The 20,537-nt window shown below is 39.3% G+C and overlaps 2 protein-coding genes across 9 annotated transcripts in view; one reads left to right on the top strand and one right to left on the bottom strand.

Annotated features, from left to right (window-relative positions):
• Positions 1–8,823, bottom strand: part of CCNT1 (cyclin T1) — a 33,440-nt gene extending 24,617 nt beyond the window's left edge. For 4 of the 5 annotated variants that reach the window (XM_081596822.1, XM_081596824.1, XM_081596826.1 and 1 more), the window contains exons 1-2: positions 8,612–8,823; positions 4,900–4,981 (exon numbers count right to left, since the gene is read on the bottom strand). In XM_081596822.1, the coding sequence (XP_081452948.1) occupies positions 4,900–4,981; positions 8,612–8,772 (243 nt within the window). In that variant the 5' untranslated portion in view covers positions 8,773–8,823. Of the gene's footprint in view, positions 1–4,899; positions 4,982–8,544 lie in introns of all 5 variants that reach the window. The other variant, XM_081596823.1, reaches the window with a different exon arrangement.
• Positions 8,824–8,905: 82 nt separating this feature from the next.
• The window catches only part of SPMIP11 (sperm microtubule inner protein 11), a 54,757-nt gene continuing 43,125 nt past the window's right edge, over positions 8,906–20,537 (top strand). The window contains exon 1 of one of the 4 annotated variants that reach the window (XM_081596830.1): positions 8,906–9,301. In XM_081596830.1, the coding sequence (XP_081452956.1) occupies positions 9,268–9,301 (34 nt within the window). In that variant the 5' untranslated portion in view covers positions 8,906–9,267. The remainder of the gene's footprint in view (positions 9,302–20,537) is intronic. The other 3 variants (XR_014083802.1, XR_014083800.1, XR_014083801.1) reach the window with 3 other exon arrangements.

Here is a 20,537-nt window from a genome sequence, read left to right as displayed (position 1 = left end):
TCGGGTGCTAAAGAAGAAATCAGAACAACAGGACATAAACATAGCCTGGTGATTTGGGAAATCTCAGGAAGTAGAACTTCTCTACAATCTTAACAAGAATACGTCAGTGAATCAAACACGGCAATGGCATGAACTAGACAGAATTCACCAAGAGTCAAAGAAAACAAATAATTTTATAGAAGTGAAATATTTATTTACTGAGTAGAACTGATAAGCAGTCTAATATTTATTTGTATTACTTGTGAAAAGATTTTTCTCCACAAACTCAATTCAGAATAATAATCCTCTTCCTTTATATTTGTTGCAGTTGTATATGGAGCTTGCTACAAATATTCTACTAGACCTCAAAACAAAGAAAAACAAGAGGAAAGCGGGCATGAACAAAGATGTGAGAAATCAGGGCATCAAGCACATTTTGAACAGTACATTGAGTAGTTAAAGGATATAAATAAAAGGATATAGATCACAAAAGATTTTTGAGAGTGACATTAAACATTTTGGGGGAAAAAATGTAGAGTTTAAGAAATAATTAAAAAGATTAATCCAGTGGTAGATGGGACTAACAGGAAGAAAGGATAGAAACATTAAGTTACTTTTAAGAGAAAATTTTACTAATACAAGCACTAGGAAACAAAGTTTAGAATAGGCACTAGCAGTAGAAATAAAGTAAAAAAGAGACGCAATTTTCACCTTGGTAAAATGAATAGGTTTTCAGTAAATATATATATATATGTAATTGCATGAAGAGAAAAAAATCCTAGTAGAATATATGCTAAAAGGTTAATAGGATTATCTCCAAAGACCAGAGTTACAGGGAAATAATTACCTCATTTGTCCTCTTTAATTTTATGATAAAAATACATATTTATAGGGTGAGAAAAACCGAATAGTACCATTATAGAAATTAACAGGACTTTATAACTGATTGGACAAAGGGGAAAAGGAAAAAGATAACTCAAAGGCAATACTAAGATATTAAGCCTACAACTTTGTCTTCAAGGGTCTAAAAATACACTTGAAAGAATCTAACATATATATATGCATATATATAATAAAAACAATGTCTAACAAGGCACTATCTCAGTTAAGTGAAAGACTGCAACAGATAAATTTCAATCTAATTTTTGTGAAATCAATCATATACTCATTGCTCCTCACGGACTCATACACCAAGCTAGTTTATCAAAGTATTTTCCTATCAAAGGTAGTTTCCAAAGGAATTCTTATGCCAAGTAAGAGCGTAAGATTTTTTCTACATTAAAGGAACAGTAATAATGCCAGCTAATACTTGCTATGTGCAGGCATTTTGCAAATTAATTCATCTATATCCTATGAGGTAGGCACCATTTTTGACTCCAAAGAGATGAGAAAACTGAGGCTCAAGGTAACTTGCCCAAAGCCAAATAGCTGTAGGCAGTGCAGCAAGAATCCACATTCAGATGTGTCTGACTCAAGAGATCATCCTCTTAACCACTAAACTTGACCTTTTAAAAGTCAGTTAATGAGAGTAATATACACCCAAATTTGTCAGCTATTACAAGACAACACCTGTGTATCAAATGTTAGAAAATACAACATAAATACACACACATCAAGTTGCTCCCCTTTACTTTTACATTCCCCCACTTGAAACCATTTAAGATAGTATATATAGAAATTCAATTCAGTTCAGTCGCTCAGTTGTGTCCGACTCTTTGCGACCCCATGGACTATAGTGAGGCTGAATTTCTTCTCAAAAAAAGAATGCAATGCCAGGATTTAAGTAAAAATAAACCAGTCATTTAATCATGTCCACTAAAGGAATACAATTTATGCAATCAAAGGTAAGTTCTCTACCTTCCAAGGTATTGGAAATATACTTTATCTTGTTCTGAGTGGAGGTTATCTATTAATAAAATGTAAAAAACAATTGTGCTGCACACCTCAAACTTGAGTGCTTTATGTTGCTGCTATTGTTGTTTAGTCGCTAAGTCCTGTCTGACTCTTCTGCGACCCCATGGACTGTAGCCTCCTAAGCTCCTTTGTCCATGAGATTCTCCAGGCAAGAATACTGGAGTGGGTTGCCATTTCCTTCTCCAGGGGATCTTCCTGACCCAGGGATTGAATCCATATCTCCTGCATTGGCAGGTGGATTCTTTACTACTGAGCCACCAGGGAAGCCCATGCTTTATGTTATACCTCAATAAAGATTTTTTAATTTTTTTTTAAAAAGGCAAGTGTTCTAGGCTCCAAAACACTACACAAGAGTTACAACAAAACAAGAAAAGTATTCACAGCACATGGCACACAGCTTTGATAGGTGAGAAAATCAAAATAAAACAGGGGCAAAAAGAATCAACAGAATTTTTAAGTCAATTCTTCAATTTCACAAGAACAATGACCAACAGGCATAAGAAGTTCAACTTCACTAACTGAAGAAATGTAAATTCAGAAAATAGGACTCCTACTATCTTGCTCACCACTCTATCCCTAGTACTTGACAAATAGTATTTCCTGAAATAATAAGTATTTGTTGTTAGTGAGGACGGAGAGAAAAGAACTGTCTTCCACAGTGCTGGAAACAATGTATGCTGATATCTTTCAGTAGAGCAAATGGACACAACAAAAATCTTTTAAATGCATACCCTTGGACACAATTCCATCTATAGGAACTTATAGAACAGTCACCTGTACCAGACTATTTTATATAAATTATTTATAATACAATAAACTATAAACAACCCAAACATCCACCAATCAAAAGCTGGTAAAATAAATTATAGCAACTACTCAAATACTATGTGGCCATTTAAAATAACAAGAAAATGCCCAATACATAAATACTGTTAAGTGATAAAAGGCAATTGCATAAGAGTAGTATAGTAAGTGATTTTTATAGAAATACATAAATGCTGGTACTACAGGCACAAAAAGATGTCTGGGACACTCCTGTCGAAATGTTTATCAAAAGTTACTTCTGGAGGATGGGATTACAGAGGAGCTTTTACTTTCTACATTACACATGCTTGTATTGTTTTAATTTTTACCACAAGCATTTACCACCTTTGTAATAAGAAAAAACAAGAAAAATGTATGAGCACTTCACAGGACATACTACGTTATCAATGCCACAATGTACTAAATCCCCTTAAATCTGAATTTGGATTTACCACAGCTAAACCCTTAGAATTAACATCTTACAGGAGTCATATTTTTCATCCATTAATTCCAGAATGTTCCTAAAATCTGTTCTCTTAAAGAGGACCAATAACCCCAAATTAAAAGAATCACTGGATTCTCGAAAAGGTACTAAAATCCAAAAGAATATCTATATTGGATAATTACCAGATCGTTCATTCATTCAATAAGTTTACTGAAGGTGCTTTAGAGGATACACAGAAAAGTGAGTCTCTGTCCTTGCTAAAATAAACACACAGAAAATAAGACAAGATGTAATTTAAAAGGTAAAGCAGGGGAAACACACCCACACACGTTGCTGTTTAGTCACTGAGTCGTGTCCGACTCTTTCCTGATCCCATGAACTGTAGCCCACCATGAGATTTCCTCTGTCCATGAGATTTCCCAGGCAAGAATACTGGAGTGGGTTGCTATTTCCTTCTCCAGGGGATCTTCCTGACCCAGGGACTGAAACCACATCTCCTACATTGGCAGGTGGATTCTTTACCACTGAGCCATCAGGGAATCCCATACATACACACACACACACATACATATATAATACACAAACACATATGCATAGAGTGGACAAATTGATTTGAGATGTATTTCACCTTGGATTTCAAACCTTTACCATAATAAAAGAAAAGAAATGTAGAAAACTTTTAGAATGGGCAAGACAGCAATAGACTTCCTCTTCAAATTCCATTTTTTATCTACTACTTTCTATTCTAGAGCTATCAGACAGACTCAATAAATGCTTCTCTCTCTTAAGAAGAATGTGTTCCTGGCAATCAGAGGAGGCAGGGAGGTTAAAAATAGGAGACAGCCAAAATGACTGAATAATTAGCAAAAATTGGGAATATTTAGTCCACAAATCTAAAGGGTTTCCTGTACAATTATTCCCAATAATGAGTCCACTAAATCTTGCTTTCCAATTTCTTTTCCTATGGCATAAAAAAGAGAATTCAAACCCTATTATCCTAAGGGTAAGTCTGAAACACCTTACCTCAAAACATAACCTTTTCTTAAAAAAATAATGAAATATTTGACTCATAAATCCATATGAAGTGTTCATCAAGTTTAGCCCTATTATCTTGTGATTTTATTAAACAAATATATTCTTACCTGCAATTGGAATATCACTATGCACTTGCTTCCAAGTCATTTACAATAATGTTAAATAGGACCATTTCAGGTAGCAAAACTGAAAATAGCATTATTTACAATTCTGTCCAGAAAAAAAAAATCCCTTTATTACTATTATTTTTTTTTCTCGTCTTAAAAGTCATCACCCAGTCATTACATAATGTACCTTCCCCTTCCAACCGGACACTGTTTGGACTCTTTTCAAAGATTTTTAGAAAATGTAAATGACTAACATTCACTTGTTTTCCTGTTCCCATATTAATAACCAGTTCAAAAGTTACACTTAAATTAAGCAGAGTTTCCCCTTTAATGCTACTCTCCAAAACCAAAATTGTTAACGCTAAGTGTTCAATGATCTATTTTATTAGAGAATCCACCTATTCTAAGAATGCACTAAAGCTAAACAACTAGCTAGACACTAAACAGGAAAACTAGAAGGCTGGATTCAGAATAGCAGTGTGACATATAATAAAAGTGATCAATACTAAGTTCTAAACTTCAAACTCCAATTTAGCAGCAAAGATCAACCACAAAGAAATATGAAGTTGAAATTAATCACAAAAGAATTATACCATATAAAAAAATCATACTTACATTTCGATGGAACTGTGTAAAGGACTGAATCATGTAGAATCGATGCATGTAAACTATAGCAGTGTTGATAGTCAATTGTGAGCTAAAATGTTCAAGTTAAGGTCCCAAAACAGACAGTACAATCCCCCAAAATACAATCTCCATATCCTCCCAAAAGGACCATTCAGCCAAGCATAGTAGATGCTCTTATGAAAATCATACTTACCTCTTTGAGGTGTGGAGAAAGGGAATTCTCGACGCTGTTGGTGGGAATGTAAACTGATGTGCCACTATGAAAAACAGTATGGCGGTTCCTCAAAAAACTAAAAACAGAGTTGCCATATGATCAAGTAATCCCACTCCTAGGCATATATTCAGAGAAAATTCTTCTAATCCAAAAAGATACATGGGCCCTAATGTTCATGGCAGCACAGTTTACAAAAGCCAAGTCATGGAAACAACCTAAAGGTCCATGGACAGATGAATGGATAAAGAAGATGTGGTATATATACACAATGGAGTATTACTTAGCCATAAAAAAGAATGAAATAATGCCATTTGTAGCAACATGGATGGACCTGGAGATTATCGTACTTAGTGAAGTCAGAAAGAGAAAGACAAATACCATATGATACCACTTCTATGTGGAACCTAAAATGACACAAATGAACTTATTTATGAAACAGAAACAGACTCACAGACATAGAAAACAAACCATGGTTACCAAAGAAGAAAGAGGGCAGGAGAGGATAAATTAGGAGTCTGGCATTAGCATAAAAACAACTATATATACATATATATAAGTAAACAGATAACAGCATAGGGAACTATATTCAGTATTCTGTAAAAAAAAAAAGGAAAAGAACACATATATACGTATAACTAAATCACTTTGCTGTACACTAGAAACTAACACAATGTTGGAAATCAATAATTGTAATTCTTCAATTTTAAAAAAAGATATCATACTTGTCTCTCAGAATTAAAAAGCAAATCTGTTTTCATCAAACTATTGACACTTAACACAATCCTTATATGAAACAGGTATTCACTATAAACTTGCTGAATTAATAAACAAGGTCTCAGTATGTGTGGATCAAGAAGGACTACAAACAAAACTATTTAAGACCTAAACCTGTCACCTGTCTACTGAAAATCCTGCCAAGGTGATCCATTAGGACAGAATTAACTCTTCACACTGATTTACAACACCCTTCCCCGATCTGTCCTCTAGGTATGCTTCTGCTTATCTCATCATCTCAAGCCCTCCCTGATCTGCCCCCTAGGTTGTTGTTCAGGTGTGTCCAATCTTTGCGACCCCATGAGCTGCAGCACGCCAGGTTCCCGTCTTTCACCATCTCCTGGACCTTGCTCACACTCATGTCCATTGAGTCAGTGATGCCATCCAACCATCTCAGCCTCTGTTGTCCCCTTCTCCTCCCGCTTTCAATCTTTTCCAGCATCAGGGTCTTTTCAAATGAGTCAGTTCTTCGCATCAGGTGACCAAAGTATTGGAGCTTCAGCTTCAGCACCAGTCCTTCTAATGAATATTCAGGACTGATTCCCTCCTAGGTATGTTTCCACTAATCTCCTCATCTACTAAGTGCCAGCAATTAACTTTTCAGTTTTACTTCCCTCTGGCAACCAAACCTTCTAATAAGGTGATCCCTGGGACCAGAAACACTTTGGTATTTAATTATTTGATATTCACTGAAAAGAAAAACTTTGATTTTAATTTTTAACACAATTTTTAAAGATTATGCTACATTTCCAATTTCTATAAAATACTGGCTATATTCCTCCTGTTGTAAAATACATCCTTGCAGTCTATCTCATACCCAGTGGTTTGTACCTCCCACTCCCCGACTCTTACACTGTCCCCTCACCTTTCCCCACTGCTAACCATTAGTTTGTATCTGTGAGTCTACCTTTTTGTTTCCACCAGTTGTATTCCTTAGGTACCACATGTAAATAACATATGTCTTTTTCTTTATGACTTATTTCACCGAGTATGATAACCTCTAGGTCCATCCACATTGCTGTAAACAGCATTACTTCATACTTTTTTTATAGCTAAATAGTATTCCACTGTCTATATATACCACCTATTCTTTACCCATTCATCTGTCCACGAACATTCAGTTTGCTACCATATCGTGGCAACTATAAGCAATGCTGCTATGAACAACTGGGTGCTCGTATCTTTCCAAATTAGTGTCTTTGTTTTTTCAGATATATACCTAGGTGTGGAATTGCTGGGTCATTTAGCAATTCAATTTTTAGCTTTTTGAGAAACCTCTACATGGTTTTCCACAATGACTGCACCAATATACGCTACCACCAACACTGTCCAAGGGTTCTGTTGAAAAGGAAAATTTCTGAATGCCTTACTTAAAAAGACCTCAGAAAACAATGTGGGATATACAGAGATGGGGGCTTCCCAGGCGGCCCTAGCGGTGAAGAAACCGCCTGTCAATGCAGGAGACGTAATAGACACAGGAACAACCCCTGGGTCAGGAAGATTCTCCCCCTGCCCCTTCCCGTAGGAAATAGCACCCCTCTCCAGTATTCTTGCCTGGAAAATTTTATGGGCAGAGGAGCCTGGTGGGATACAGTCCATGGGGCCGTGAAGAGTGGAACACGACTGAGCACACAGAGATGAGACAGTACCACAATAATACACACATTAAAAAGGAAAATACTAGGATGCACCAAAACAGAATTTTTAAAAAAATTTTCTTAACTCAGTACTGACTGGATGCTTAGGAAACAAACTGAATATGGGCACCAAAGACACCTTTTTTCAAGTAAGGACAACCTTAAGACACAAACATACAGCCAGCAACACATTTAAATGGAAGTTGCACCCAAAAACAAATTTTTACTTCCGAAGTGGAAAGAACTTCAAAACTCCACGGTTTTCTCTGCTACAAAATGAGTAGGTTTTCTGACCAAAACACTTAAAGGGGAAAAAAAAAGCCCACTAAATCTTTTAAATATGAGAAAAACGAATATACATTAGCATTTTGAGTAACTTAAAACCCCAGTATTTTATCAAAGATTTTTCAGAACATTGGATCTGTAAGGCTACACGCCTACAAACTCAACTGACATCGTTCCTTCCTCTGAAATACTATAAAACTCTTAACAGTAACTACTTTTTGAACATATAAGTGTGCCAAATATTGTGCTGGGCACAGAAATCAAATTCAAGAGGTATCATCCCATTTTATAAACCAGTCTTAAACAACCAGTAAGTGGAAGGAATGGATTTTAAGCCAAAGCTGGGGTATTAATTCTAGGCCACCCTTTTAATAAGACCTTCAGGTACTGAAATTTCTCAAAACTCTCTTTACACAGTTAGGTTTAAGAAGGCAGCCATCAACAGTGAAACCTCCACTAGACACCCTGGGCATAACAGAAAAGCAGAATCTCAAAGTCACCAGGACAGGAGATCACAACACACCGAAATGGGACAACTTACTACTTTAAAATACAAAACAGGAAGGATACGCATTCCCACCAAGGCTGGCGGCACGGGTGAGCGAGCGGGAAATTAACTCCGCCTCGCTTCCCTCTCGCGAACACTTAACTTCTACCCATGGCAGACTCTCCTAACTAGACACCTAGTCCCGGCCCACCCTCTTCACTTCTTGTCTAACAGACCTTTAAAACTGGAAGCCGAGCAGGGCGGGACCGACTCCAAGGCCGAAGGCCTAGGCCGCAAGGATACACGTTAAGACGTTGGCCCATGTCCTGGAGCAGATTGGCCGCCTGCTGGCGATTAGAAAGTTCTTTATCTGGATCCAAGCCAAAACGACGAGACGGGCTATTTTCCAGTTGTTCTCGAGTAAAATACCACCGTTTATTGTTGTTCTTCCTCTCTCCCTCCATAGTGCTTCAACCAGAAGGCAGCGGCGGCGGCTGCAAGCACTTCTCAGCGTCACCTAAGCGGCGACACACATCCGCTGTGCGGGGGCAACTGCGACGTGACGAACTTCCGCAAAGGCCGGACGGCTAGGTTGTGACACACTTCCGGGGAGGAAGTGCTAGTTAAAGGACCTACTTCCGGAATGGACCCCTGGCCATCCTGTAGCCGAGTTAACAGCCAGTAGGCGATCAGAAAAACGTTGGTTCTAGGACGCCGGCGCCAGTCACGTGACCCTGCAGCGGCAAGTTAGGGCTAGGAGTTCTCGTTAAAAAAAAAAAAAGCGTCTCCTCTCGCGAGAACTATTTTAAGCCTTCGCGCCCTGAGCGAGGGGGCGAGGCAAAGGCTGTGGGTGGGTAAGGCTGTGGGTGGGTAAGGCTGTGGGTGGGTGAGGCTCCCGCCCTCGCGCCGCGCGGCGGTTCCTCGGAGAATTTCGCTTGTGACGGAAGTGGCTGTACAAAATGAGGCAGATGGAGAACTTGACAGAGAAAATGGGTAAGAGTGTCAAAAACTGAAAAAAGTAATCAAAGCGAGTAGCCTATCGTATATCGTAACATAAAGCAACCAGAAAGCTCTTGAATTCGTTGGTAGCAGTATAAGTTACCCATTTGAAAAGCTACAACGCGTAGCTAAATCCTTGGAAACACTAATGATTCGCCACGCTGAACCAATTTAAAGGAATAAAATAAAATTAATAATTTCATTTTATTAATAATTTAGTGCTTACCACATCGCTGACTCTTAACTACACTATTCAATCGGCACAACCCGAAGAAGCGGTACTATCTTAACCCCATTATATGACCGGATGAACTAAAACTGCTCCTTCCGTGTGAAAAACTTCCACTACCATCCTGCGCATGCACAGATTTTTAAATTCCTGTCCACTGTCAAGCTATATCCCTACTCCAAGCTTGAGTGCTGTTTGTTCCTAGGCAAGATACGTAACTTGTCTGTGTCTGTTATAAATGATACATAGTACATAGGTTTTAGGTTCTGAAAAGGATTAAGTGATTTGATAAGTTATAAACAGTTATAGTAGTACCGGGCACATAGAAAACATTCAGTAGGTTTCCTCATAATATTTATTCCATTATGTGAAGTTGAGGGCAGGAACAATACCATCTATGCTTTTGTATCCTTAGCACCTACCTACTGTAGTCCTGGCCCTAGTAAAGGAGTGTTTGTCAAACAAAGGGTCACTACCACCTATAATAAAGAAACTGAGGCTTGGGAGATTAGGTAGTTTGCCCTACGCTACACCACTTGTAGATTTTAAAATCAAGTATAATTTCATTGTTCTTGCTTTCCTGGAACAGTCAGTTCACCTTGATTATATTTGAGTAATATTAGAACCTTTTGTCTTTTATGAAAAATATTTTGAGTTTTGTCGTTTCTAGACATGGCTTTTCCCACTCAGGTTGATTCTAATTCATTCTCAGAAGTATTTTCTTTTACTGCAAGCCTTCCTCTGCCATATACTGCCTCTAATGAGCATTAAGTAAGTGTTAGTCACTCAGTTCTGTCTGCTTTTTGCAACCCCATGGACTATAGCCTGCCAGGCTCCTCTGTCCATGGGATTTTCCAGGCAAGAATACTGGACTAGGTTGGCATTCCCTTCTCCAGGGGATCGTCCCGACCCAGGAATCAAATTCAGATCTCCTGCATTGTAGGCAGATTCTTTACCATCTGAGCTACCATTAGCTCCATTTTACTCCAGAAAAATTGAGGAAAAGACGATAGGTATGGAGTAAAGGGATACATAAATGATTGAATAGTTAATCCCACTAGGGGATTGTAACTAGAATTAGTATGAGAGACCTTTGTAAGTTAATAATTACTTAAGAAAGCAGGTTTACTTAACCACAAAACCAAGCAGGCTTGTTTAGCAACAAAACCATGCAACAGAAGCAAGAGATATGCCCCCAAATAATAAAACAATGGTGGCATCAGACTCACATGCTGCTCAGTGAGCCCAGTGAGCTCAGTAAGTTAATGATCCCTAGGACATGCTCTCTGCACACACAAAAAACAGTAATTTGTGCACCTAACTTGACCATGTAGGGACAAGAAAACTCCCCTGCTCAACTTGGAGCTGAAGCTGATGATGGAAGCGTGATGTCTACTCAAGAAAGACAAAGAAGTTCTGCTCCTCCTCCCCACTATTCCTTTAATTATAAAACTAGCCCATTAAGCTCTCGAGGCATAGCATCCTTTTTTCCTTCTGCTCATAAGCCTCACAAGTATCCAATTTTAATAAATCACTTCTTATCTATCACTTTGTCTCTTGCTGAATTCTTTTTCTGTGCTGAGATATAAAGGACTGGTACTAGAGCTCTTCAGAGCCGCTGAAATGACACCAAATGGTTTCAAAAATACTTACTTCAAATTATAACATTAAACATTTTTCTTTCAAACTTCTTCCATGGCAGACTTTTTCTGTTAATAGAAAAAGCACTTTTCAGTCATGTCATCGTGAATTTTGTCTTTTAAACAGCCAAAATTATTTCTCCCAGATCCCTCTTGCCTGTTTCTCTGACCAGTGTTTGGTTCTCCACTAAGTCTCTTGGATTTATGACTCCATTTTAAATTTGCTGTTGTAGCTGTGTACCAGTCCTCCAAGAAAAAGTTCTGGTGTTTGACAGGCTTCAGGCAAAGCAAATGCTAGCCAGTGGTTTACTACCCTGTCATACGGAAGAGGGGGACCTGTGTAAATCAGAGAAAGGAAATGTTCTTTGAAGATGAAATTATTGAAAGTAGGCAGCAGTGATTACATAATTGCTAAACATAACTTTTTGATTCAGGCCTGATATCAAATCCAAGTTATTTTAAAACTGTCTTAACCACTTTTAATTGTACAGTTCAGTAGTGTCAGCTGCATTGTTATGCAGCAGGTATCTACAGATTTTTCTTTTTGCAAAACTGCAACTCTATATCCATTGAAAATCTTTTTGCAAAACTGCAACTCTATATCCATTGAAAAACTTTCCGTTTCCCCCTCCCCCAGCCCTGACAACTCCCATTCTGCTTTCTGTTGTTTTGAATTTGAATGCTTTAGATATTTCATATAAGTGGAAAGGTATTTATTCATATAAGTGGACAGGTATATGAGACAGTCTCACAGGATTGTCTTTCTGTGACTGGATTGTTTCACTTAGTATAGTGTTCTAAAAATTCCCAGTTATGTATTGACTAGCTCTGTGATCTTTTTTTTTTAATTATTATTGTTATTTTTTTTCTAACTTTAAACTTCTTATTTTGTATATGGGTATAGCCAATAAACAACTTTACAGTAGATTCAGGTGGACAGTGAAGGGACTCAGCTGTACATATACATGTATCCATTCTCCCCCAAAGCCCCCTCCCATCCAGGCTGGCACGAAACATTGAGTGGAGTTCCATGGCTATACAATAGGTCCTTGTTGGTTATCCATTTTGAATATAGTATTGTGTACACGACCTTCCCAAACTCCCTAACTGTCCCTCCCCCCCAACAGTCAGTTTATTTTCTATGAGTCTCTTTCTGTTTTGTAAGTAAGTTCATTTGTATCATTTCTTTTTAGATTCCACATATAAAGGATGTCATAGGATATTTCTCCTTCTGTCTTACTTCACTCAGTATGACAATTTCTAGGTCCATCATGTTGCTGAAAATGGCCTTATTTCTTTGGCTTAGTAATATTCCATTGTATATATGTATCACATTTTTTTTCTTGAAAGAAAGCTCCTATTTTTTGTTTTAATTAAAAATATTGCATGGAAGTATAGTTGATATATAATATTATATAAGCTGCTGCTGCTGCTGCCGCTAAGTCGCTTCAGTTTGGTCTGACTCTTAGCGACCCCGTGGACTGCAGCCTACCAGGCTCCTCCATCTATGGGATTTTCCAGGCAAGAATGCTGGAGTGGGTTGCCATTTCCTTCTCTGTCTCAAAGCCTAGAAACTCCGAATGCATGCATGCTAAGTCGCTTCAGTCGTGTCCAACTCTTTGCGACCCTATGGACAGCAGCCCACCAGGCTTCTCTGTCCATGGGATTCTCCAGGCAAGAATACTGGAGTGGGTTGACAGTTCCTTCTCAATTATATAAGCTACAGATATATAATATAGTGATTCACAACTTCTGAAAGTTACACTCCATTAATAATTATTATAAAATACTGTGTTCTCATTCTCCAGTTTTTTCTACACATACACACCCCTACTACCCATTAATAGAGGAGAATATAAATGTTAATCTAATCTGGTAAAATTTTAGATCCAGTAGTTTAATTATTCCATTAAGATAGTTCCGTTTCTTCTTTTTTTGTTGTTGTTGTTTTTTTTTTAAATTAGTTCCGTTTCTTCTGGTTTAACAGTTTCTTTTCAGTATTTCAAACTGTATTATCCTTCCCATGCTCCTTGTAAAATTGTTGTCAGAGTATATGGAAGAATGTAGCTGATATGACCTAGTGTTCATGCTGAGGAGGTAGAATATAAATAATCCAGTATCCTCTGTATGAATGGTCTGATCTGGTCTGTTCTGTTCCATGAACTTGAGCTGCACAGGTACAGTACTTCTCTCTCACATTTTTTTCTTTTTTTTAAGAGTGAGAGTCTAGTGTTCCTTGCCAGAGTCCACAGCCTCAACCATTTAAACCCATTCCCCTCATTCCCAACTCAGCGTCTTCTGCTCCACTGCCTCCTCATCACAATTTCTGGCAGTCCTGTGGCCACTAAAGCCTTCTCCATCTCTACACCAGGCCAATTTTGCCAAGCCTTACAAAGGCCAAGGGCAGCCAGTGATGCTCCCTAAGGCTCATCCCTGAGTGATGGAATCATCATTTTTTAAAAAAAGTTTTTAATCCTCTCTTTTTCTTAATTTTACATTTATTTTTTAATTGAAGGTAATTACTTTACAGAATTGTGTTGGTTTCTGCCAAACATCGATGTGAGTCAGCCATATGTATACCTTCCTCCTGAATCTCCCTCCCCAACCTCCCCTCTAGGTTGTTACAGTCCTGGTTTGAGTTCCCTGAGTCATACAAAAAATTCCCATTGGCTATCTATTTTACATATGGTAATGTAAGTTTCCATGTTACTCTCTCCATACATCCCACCCTCTCCTCGCCGCCCCCCTCTGCCTGCCACACTGTGTCCATAAGTCTGTTCACTATGTCTGTGTCTCCACTGCTGCCCTGCAAATAATTTCATCAGTACTATTTTTCTAGATTCCACATATATATGTGTTAGTATGGTACTTGTTTTTCTCTCTCTGACTTCACTCTCTATGATAGGCTCTGTGTTCATCCACTTCATTAGAATTGACTCAAATGTGTTCCTTTTTATGGCGCGGTAATATTCCATATAAATAACCTCACATACGCAGATGACACCACCCTTATGGCAGAAAGTGAAGAAGAACTAAAGAGCCAAAGAGCCTCTTGATGAAAGTGAAAGAGGAGAGTGAAAAAGTTGGCTTAAAACTCAACATTCAGAAAACTAAGATCATGGCATCCGGTCCCACCACTTCATGGCAAATAGATAGGGGAACAATGGAAAGAGTGAGAGACTTTATTTTGGGGGGCTTCAAAATCACTGCAGATGTTGACTGCAGCCATGAAATTAAAAAACGCTTGCTCCTTGGAATGGAGACGGCAATGGCACCCCACTCCGGTACTCTTGCCTGGTAAATCCCATGGACAGAGGAGCCTGGTAGGCTGCAGTCCATGGGGTCGCGAAGAGTTGGACACGACTGAGCGACTTCACTTTCCCTTTTCACTTTCATGCACTGGAGAAGGAAATGGCAACCCACTCCAGTGTTCTTGACTGGAGAATCCCAGGGACGGGGGCGCCTGGTGGGCTGCCATCTATGGGGTCGCACAGAGTTGGACACGACTGAAGTGACTTAGCAGCAGCAGCAGCAGCTCCTTGGAAGAAAAGCTATTACCAACCTAGACAGCATATTAAAAAACAGAAGCATTACTGTGCCAACAAAGGTCCATCTAGTCAAAGCTATGGTTTTTCCAGTAGTCATGTATGGATGTGAGAGTTGAACTATAAAGAAAGCTGAGCACTGAAGAATTGATACTTTTGAACTGTAGTGTTGGAGAAGACTCTTGAGAGTCCCTTGGACTGCAAGGAGATCAAACCAGTCAATTCTAAAGGAAATCAGTCCTGAATATTCATTGGAAGAACTGATGCTGAAGCTGAAACTCCAATACTTTGGCCACCTGATGCGAAGAACCGACTCATTGGAAAAGACCTTGATGCTGGGAAAGATTGAAGGCAGGAGGAGGAGGGGACAATAGAGTATGAGATGGTTGGATGGCATCACCGAAGTGATGGACATGAGTTTGAGTAAACTCCGGGAGTTGGTGATGGACAGGGAAGCCTCTCATGCTTCAGTCCACAGGGTCACAAAGAGTCAGACATGATTGAGCTGAACTGAATATCCCATTGTATACGTGTACCACATCTTTATCCCTTCCTCTGTCAATGGACATTAGGTTGCTTCCATGTGTTGGCTGTTGTAAACAGTGCTGCGGTGAACATTGTGGTGCATGTATCCTTTTGGATTATGTTTTTCTCCAGATATAGGCCCAGGAGTGGGATTGCAGGGTCATATGGTAGCTCTATTTTTAGTTTTTTAAAGAACCCCCACATTGTTCTCCATAATGGCTATACCAATTTACATTCCCATGAACAGTATAGGAGGGTTCCCTTTCCTCCACCCCCTTTCCAGCATTTGTTGTTTGTGGATTTTTTGATGATACCCATTCTGACCGGTGTGAGGTGATATCCCATTGTAGTTTTGATTTGCATTTCTCTAATAACTACTGATGTTGAACATCTTTTCTACTGCCTATTGCTCATCTGTATGTCCTCTTTGGAGAAATGTCTATTTAGGTCTTCTGCCCATTTTTTGAGTGGGCTATTTGTTTTGACGCTGTTAAGCATCATAAGTTATTTGTAAACTTTAGATACTAATCCCTTACCAGTCACGTCATTTGCAAATATTTTCTCCCAATCTGTGGGTTGTCTTTTCGTTTTGTTTTGTGTTTCCTTTGCTGTGCAAAACTTTTGAGTTTAAGTAGATCCCATTTATTTTTGTTTTTATCTCCCATTATTCTGGGAGATGGATTGAAAAAGATGTTGCTGTGATTTATGTCAGAGACTGTTCCGCCTATGTTTTCCTCTAGGAGTTTTATAGTGTCCGGTCTCACTTTTAGGTCTTTAATCCATTTTGAGTTTATTTTTGTGTATGGAGTTAGAGAATGATCTTATCTCATTTTTTCACATGTGGCTATCCAGTTTTCCCAGCACCATTTGTTGAAGAGACTGTCTTTCCAGTCTTGCCTCCTTTATCATAGATTAATTACCCATAGGTGCATGGGCTTATTACTGGGTTTTCTATCCTGTTCTATTGATCTATATTTCTATTTTTTACCAGTACCATACTGCTTTGATGATTGTAACTTTGTGGTATAGTCTGAAGTCAGGAAACCTGATTGCTCCAGCTCCATTTTTCTTTTTCAAGATGGCTTTGGCTATTCAGGGTCTTTTGTGTCTCCATACAAATTTTGAGATTTTTTGTTCTAGTTCTATGAAAAATGCCACTGGTAATTTGATAAGGATTGCATGAATCTGTAGATTGCTTTGAGTAGTATCGTCATTTTGACTATTGATTCTTCCAGTCCATGAACCTGGCATATTTTTCCATCTGTTTATGTCGTCTTCAATTTCTTTCATCACATCTTATAGTTTCTGCAATACAGGTCTTTTATCTCCTTTTAAGTAGATTTATTCCTGGGTATTCTATTCTTTTTGTGATCCACACAGTCAAAGGCTTTGGCATAGTCAATAAAGCAGAAATAGATGTTTCTCTGGAACTCTCTTGCTTTTTTGATGATCCAGCGGATATTGGCAATTTGATCTCTGGTTCCTCTGCCTTTTCTAAAACCAGCTTGAACATCTGGAAGTTCACGGTTCACGTATTGCTGAAGCCTGGCTTGGAGAATTTTGAGCATTACTTTACTAGCATGTGAGATGAGTGCAATTGTGCGGTAGTTTGAGCATTCTTTGGCATTGCCTTTCTTTGGGATTGGAATTAAAACTGACCTTTTCCAGTCCTGTGGCCACTGCTGAGTTTTCCAAATTTGCTGGCATATCGAGTGCAGCACTTTCACAGCATCACCTTTGAGGATTTGAAATAGCTCAACTGGAATTCCATCACTTCCACTAGCTTTGTTCGTAGTGATGCTTTCTAAGGCCCACTTGACTTCACATTCCAGGATGTCTGGCTCTAGGTGAGTGATCACACCATCATGATTATCTGGGTCGTGAAGATCTTTTTTGTACAGTTCTTCTGTGTATTCTCGCCACCTTTTCTTAATATCTTCTGCTTCTGTTAGGTCCATACCATTTCTGTCCTTTATCGAGCCTATCTTTGCATGAAATGTTCCTTTGGTATCTCTAATTTTCTTGAAGAGGTCTCTAGTCTTTCCCAATCTGTTGTTTTCCTCTATTTGTTTGCACTGATCGCTGAGGAAGGCTTTCTTATCTCTCCTTGCTATTCTTTGGAACTCTGCATTCAGATGAGAATATCTTTCCTTTTCTCCTTTGCTTTTCGCTTCTCTTCTCTTCCTAGCTATCTGTAAGCTATACCAGACCATCTGACCTGTCTCTTGAGAAACCTGTATGCAGGTCAGGAAGCAACAGTTAGAACTGGACATGGAACAACAGACTGGTTCTGAATAGGAAAAGGAGTACGTCAAGGCTGTATATTGTCACCCTGCTTATTTAACTTATATGCAGAGTACATCATGAGAAACGCTGGGCTGGAAGAAACACAAGCTGGAATCAAGATTGCCGGGAGAAATATCAATAACCTCAGATATGCGGATGACACCACCCTTATGGCAGAAAGTGAAGAGGAACTAATGAGCCTCTTGATGAAGGTGAAGGAGGAGAGTGAAAAAGTTGGCTTAAAGCTCAACGTTCAGAAAACTAAGATCATGGCATCTGGTCCCATCACTCCATGGGAAATAGATGGGGAAACAGTGGAAACAGTGTCAGACTTTACTTTTTTGGGCTCCAGAATCACTGCTGATGGTGACTGCAGCCATGAAATTAAAAGACGATTACTCCTTGGAAGGAAGGTTATGGCAAACCTAGATAGCATGTTTAAAAGCAGAGACATTAGTTTGCCAACAAAAGTCCATCTAGTCAAGGCTATGGTTTTTCCAGTGGTCATGTATGGATGTGAGAGTTGGACGGTGAAGAAAGCTGAGCACCGCAGAATTGATGCTTTTGAACTGTGGTGTTGGAGAAGACTCTTGAGAGTCCCTTGGACTGCAAGGAGATCCAATCAATCCATCCTAAAAGAGATCAATCCTGGGTGTTCATTGGAAGGTCTGATGTTGAAGCTGAAGCTCCAATACTTTGGGCACCTCATGCGAAGGGTTGACTCATTGGAAAAGACCCTAATGCTGGGTAGGATTGGGGGCGGGAGGAGAAGGGGACGACAGAGGATGAGATGGTTGGATGGCATCACCGACTCGATGAACATGGGTTTGGGTAGACTCCGGGAGTTGGTGATGGACAGAGAGGCCTGGCGTGCTGCAATTCATGGGGTCGCAGAGAGTCGGACACGACTGAGCGACTGAACTGAACTGATTCTATTCTTTTTAATATCTTCTGCTTCTGTTAGGTCCATACCATTTCTGTCCTTTATTGTGCTCATTTTTTCATGAAATGTTCCCTTGGTAACTCTAATTTTCTTGAAGAGATCTCTAGTCTTTGCCATTCTATTGTTTTCCTCTATTTCTTTACATTGATTGCTGAGGAAGGCTTTCTTATCTCTCCCTGCTATTCTTTGGAACTTGGCATTCAAATGGGTATATGTTTCCTTTTCTCCTTTGCCTTTAACTTCTCCTCTTTTCTCAGCTATTTGTAAGGCCTCCTCAGACAACCATTTTGCCTTTTTGCATATCTCTTTCTTGGAAATGGTCTTGATCACTGCCTCCTGTACAATGTCATGAACCTCCATCCATAGTTCTTCAGGCACTGTCTATCAGATCTAATCCCTTGAATCTATTTGTCACTTCCACTGTATAATCATAACGGATTTGATTTAGGTCATACCTGAATGGTCTAGTGGTGTTCCCTACTTTCTTCAACATAAGCAGAAGATATTAAGAAGAGGTGGCAAGAATACACAGAAGAACTATACAAAAAAGATCTTCATGACCCAGATAACCACGATGGTGTGATCACTCACCTACAGCCAGAGATCCTGGAATGCGAAGTCAAGTGGGCCTTAGGAAACCTCACTACAAACAAAGCTAGTGGAGGTGATGGAATTCCAATTGAGCTATTTCATATTCTAAAAGATGATGCTGTGAAGGTGCTGCACTCAATATGCCAGCAAATCTGGAATACTCAGCAGTGGTCACAGGACTGGAAAAGGTCAGTTTTCATCCCAATCCCAAAGAAAGGCAATGCCAAAGAATGTTCAAACTACCGCACAGTTGCATTCATCTCTCACGCTAGCAAAGTAATGCTCAAAATTCTCCAAGCCAGGCTTCAACAGTATGTGAACCATGAACTTCCAGATGTTCAAGTTGGATTTAGAAAAGGCAGAGGAACCAGAGATCAAATTGCCAACATCCTCTGGATCATCGAAAAAGCAAGAGAGTTCCAGAAAAACATCTATTTTTGCTTTATTGAGTATGCCAAAGCCTTTGACTGTGTGGATCGCAATAAACTGTGGAAAATTCTTCAAGAGATGGGAATACCAGGCCACCTGTCCTGCCTCCTGAAAAGTCTGTATGGAGGTCAAGAAGTAACGGTTAGAACTGGACATGAAACAACAGACTGGTTCCAAATCAGGAAAGGAGTACATCAAGGCTGTTTATTGTCACCCTGCTTATTTAACTTATATGCAGAGTACCTCATGTGAAATACTGGACTGGATGAAGCACCAGCTGGAATCAAGATTGCCAGGAGAAATACCACTAACCTCAGATATGCAGATGACACCACCCTATGGCAGAAGAAGAACTAAAGAGTCTCTTGATGAAAGTGAAAGAGGAGAGTGAAAATGTTGGCTTAAAACTCAACACTCAGAAAACTAAGATCGTGGCATCTGGTCCCATCACTTCATGGCAAATAGATGGGGAAACAATGGAAACAGTGAGACTTTATTTTCTTGGACTCCAAAATCACTGCAGATGGTGACTGTAGTCATGAAATTAAAAGACGCTTGCTCCTTGGAAGAAAAGCTGTGACCAACCTAGACAGCATATTAAAAAGCAGAGACATTACTTTGCCAACAAAGTCTGTCTAGTCAAAGCTATAGTTTTTCCAGTAATCATGTGTGGATATGAGAGTTGGACTATAAAGAAAACTGAGCGCTGAAGAATTGATGCTTTTGAACTGTGGTGTTGGAGAAGACTCTTGAGAGTCCCTTGGACTGCAAGGAGATCCAACCAGTCTATCCTAAAGGAAATCAGTCCTGAATATTCATTGGAAGGACTGATGCTGAAGCTGAAACTTCAATACTTTGGCCACCTGATGCGAAGAACTGACTCACTGGAAAACATCTTGATGCTGGGAAAAATTGAAGGCGGGAGGAGGAGGGGACAACAGAGTATGAGATGGTTGGATGGCATCACCGAAGTGATGGACATGAGTTTGAGTAGGCTCTAGGAGTTAGTGATGGGCAGGGAAGCCTGGCTTGCTGCAGTCCA

This window comes from Giraffa tippelskirchi, chromosome 4, assembly GCF_054371585.1.
Source record: "Giraffa tippelskirchi isolate mGirTip1 chromosome 4, T2T-mGirTip1v1.2.pri, whole genome shotgun sequence".
Taxonomy (NCBI): domain Eukaryota; kingdom Metazoa; phylum Chordata; class Mammalia; order Artiodactyla; family Giraffidae; genus Giraffa; species Giraffa tippelskirchi.
Note: the sequence above shows the minus strand (reverse complement) of the source record. Positions and strands in the feature narration are given on the sequence as shown.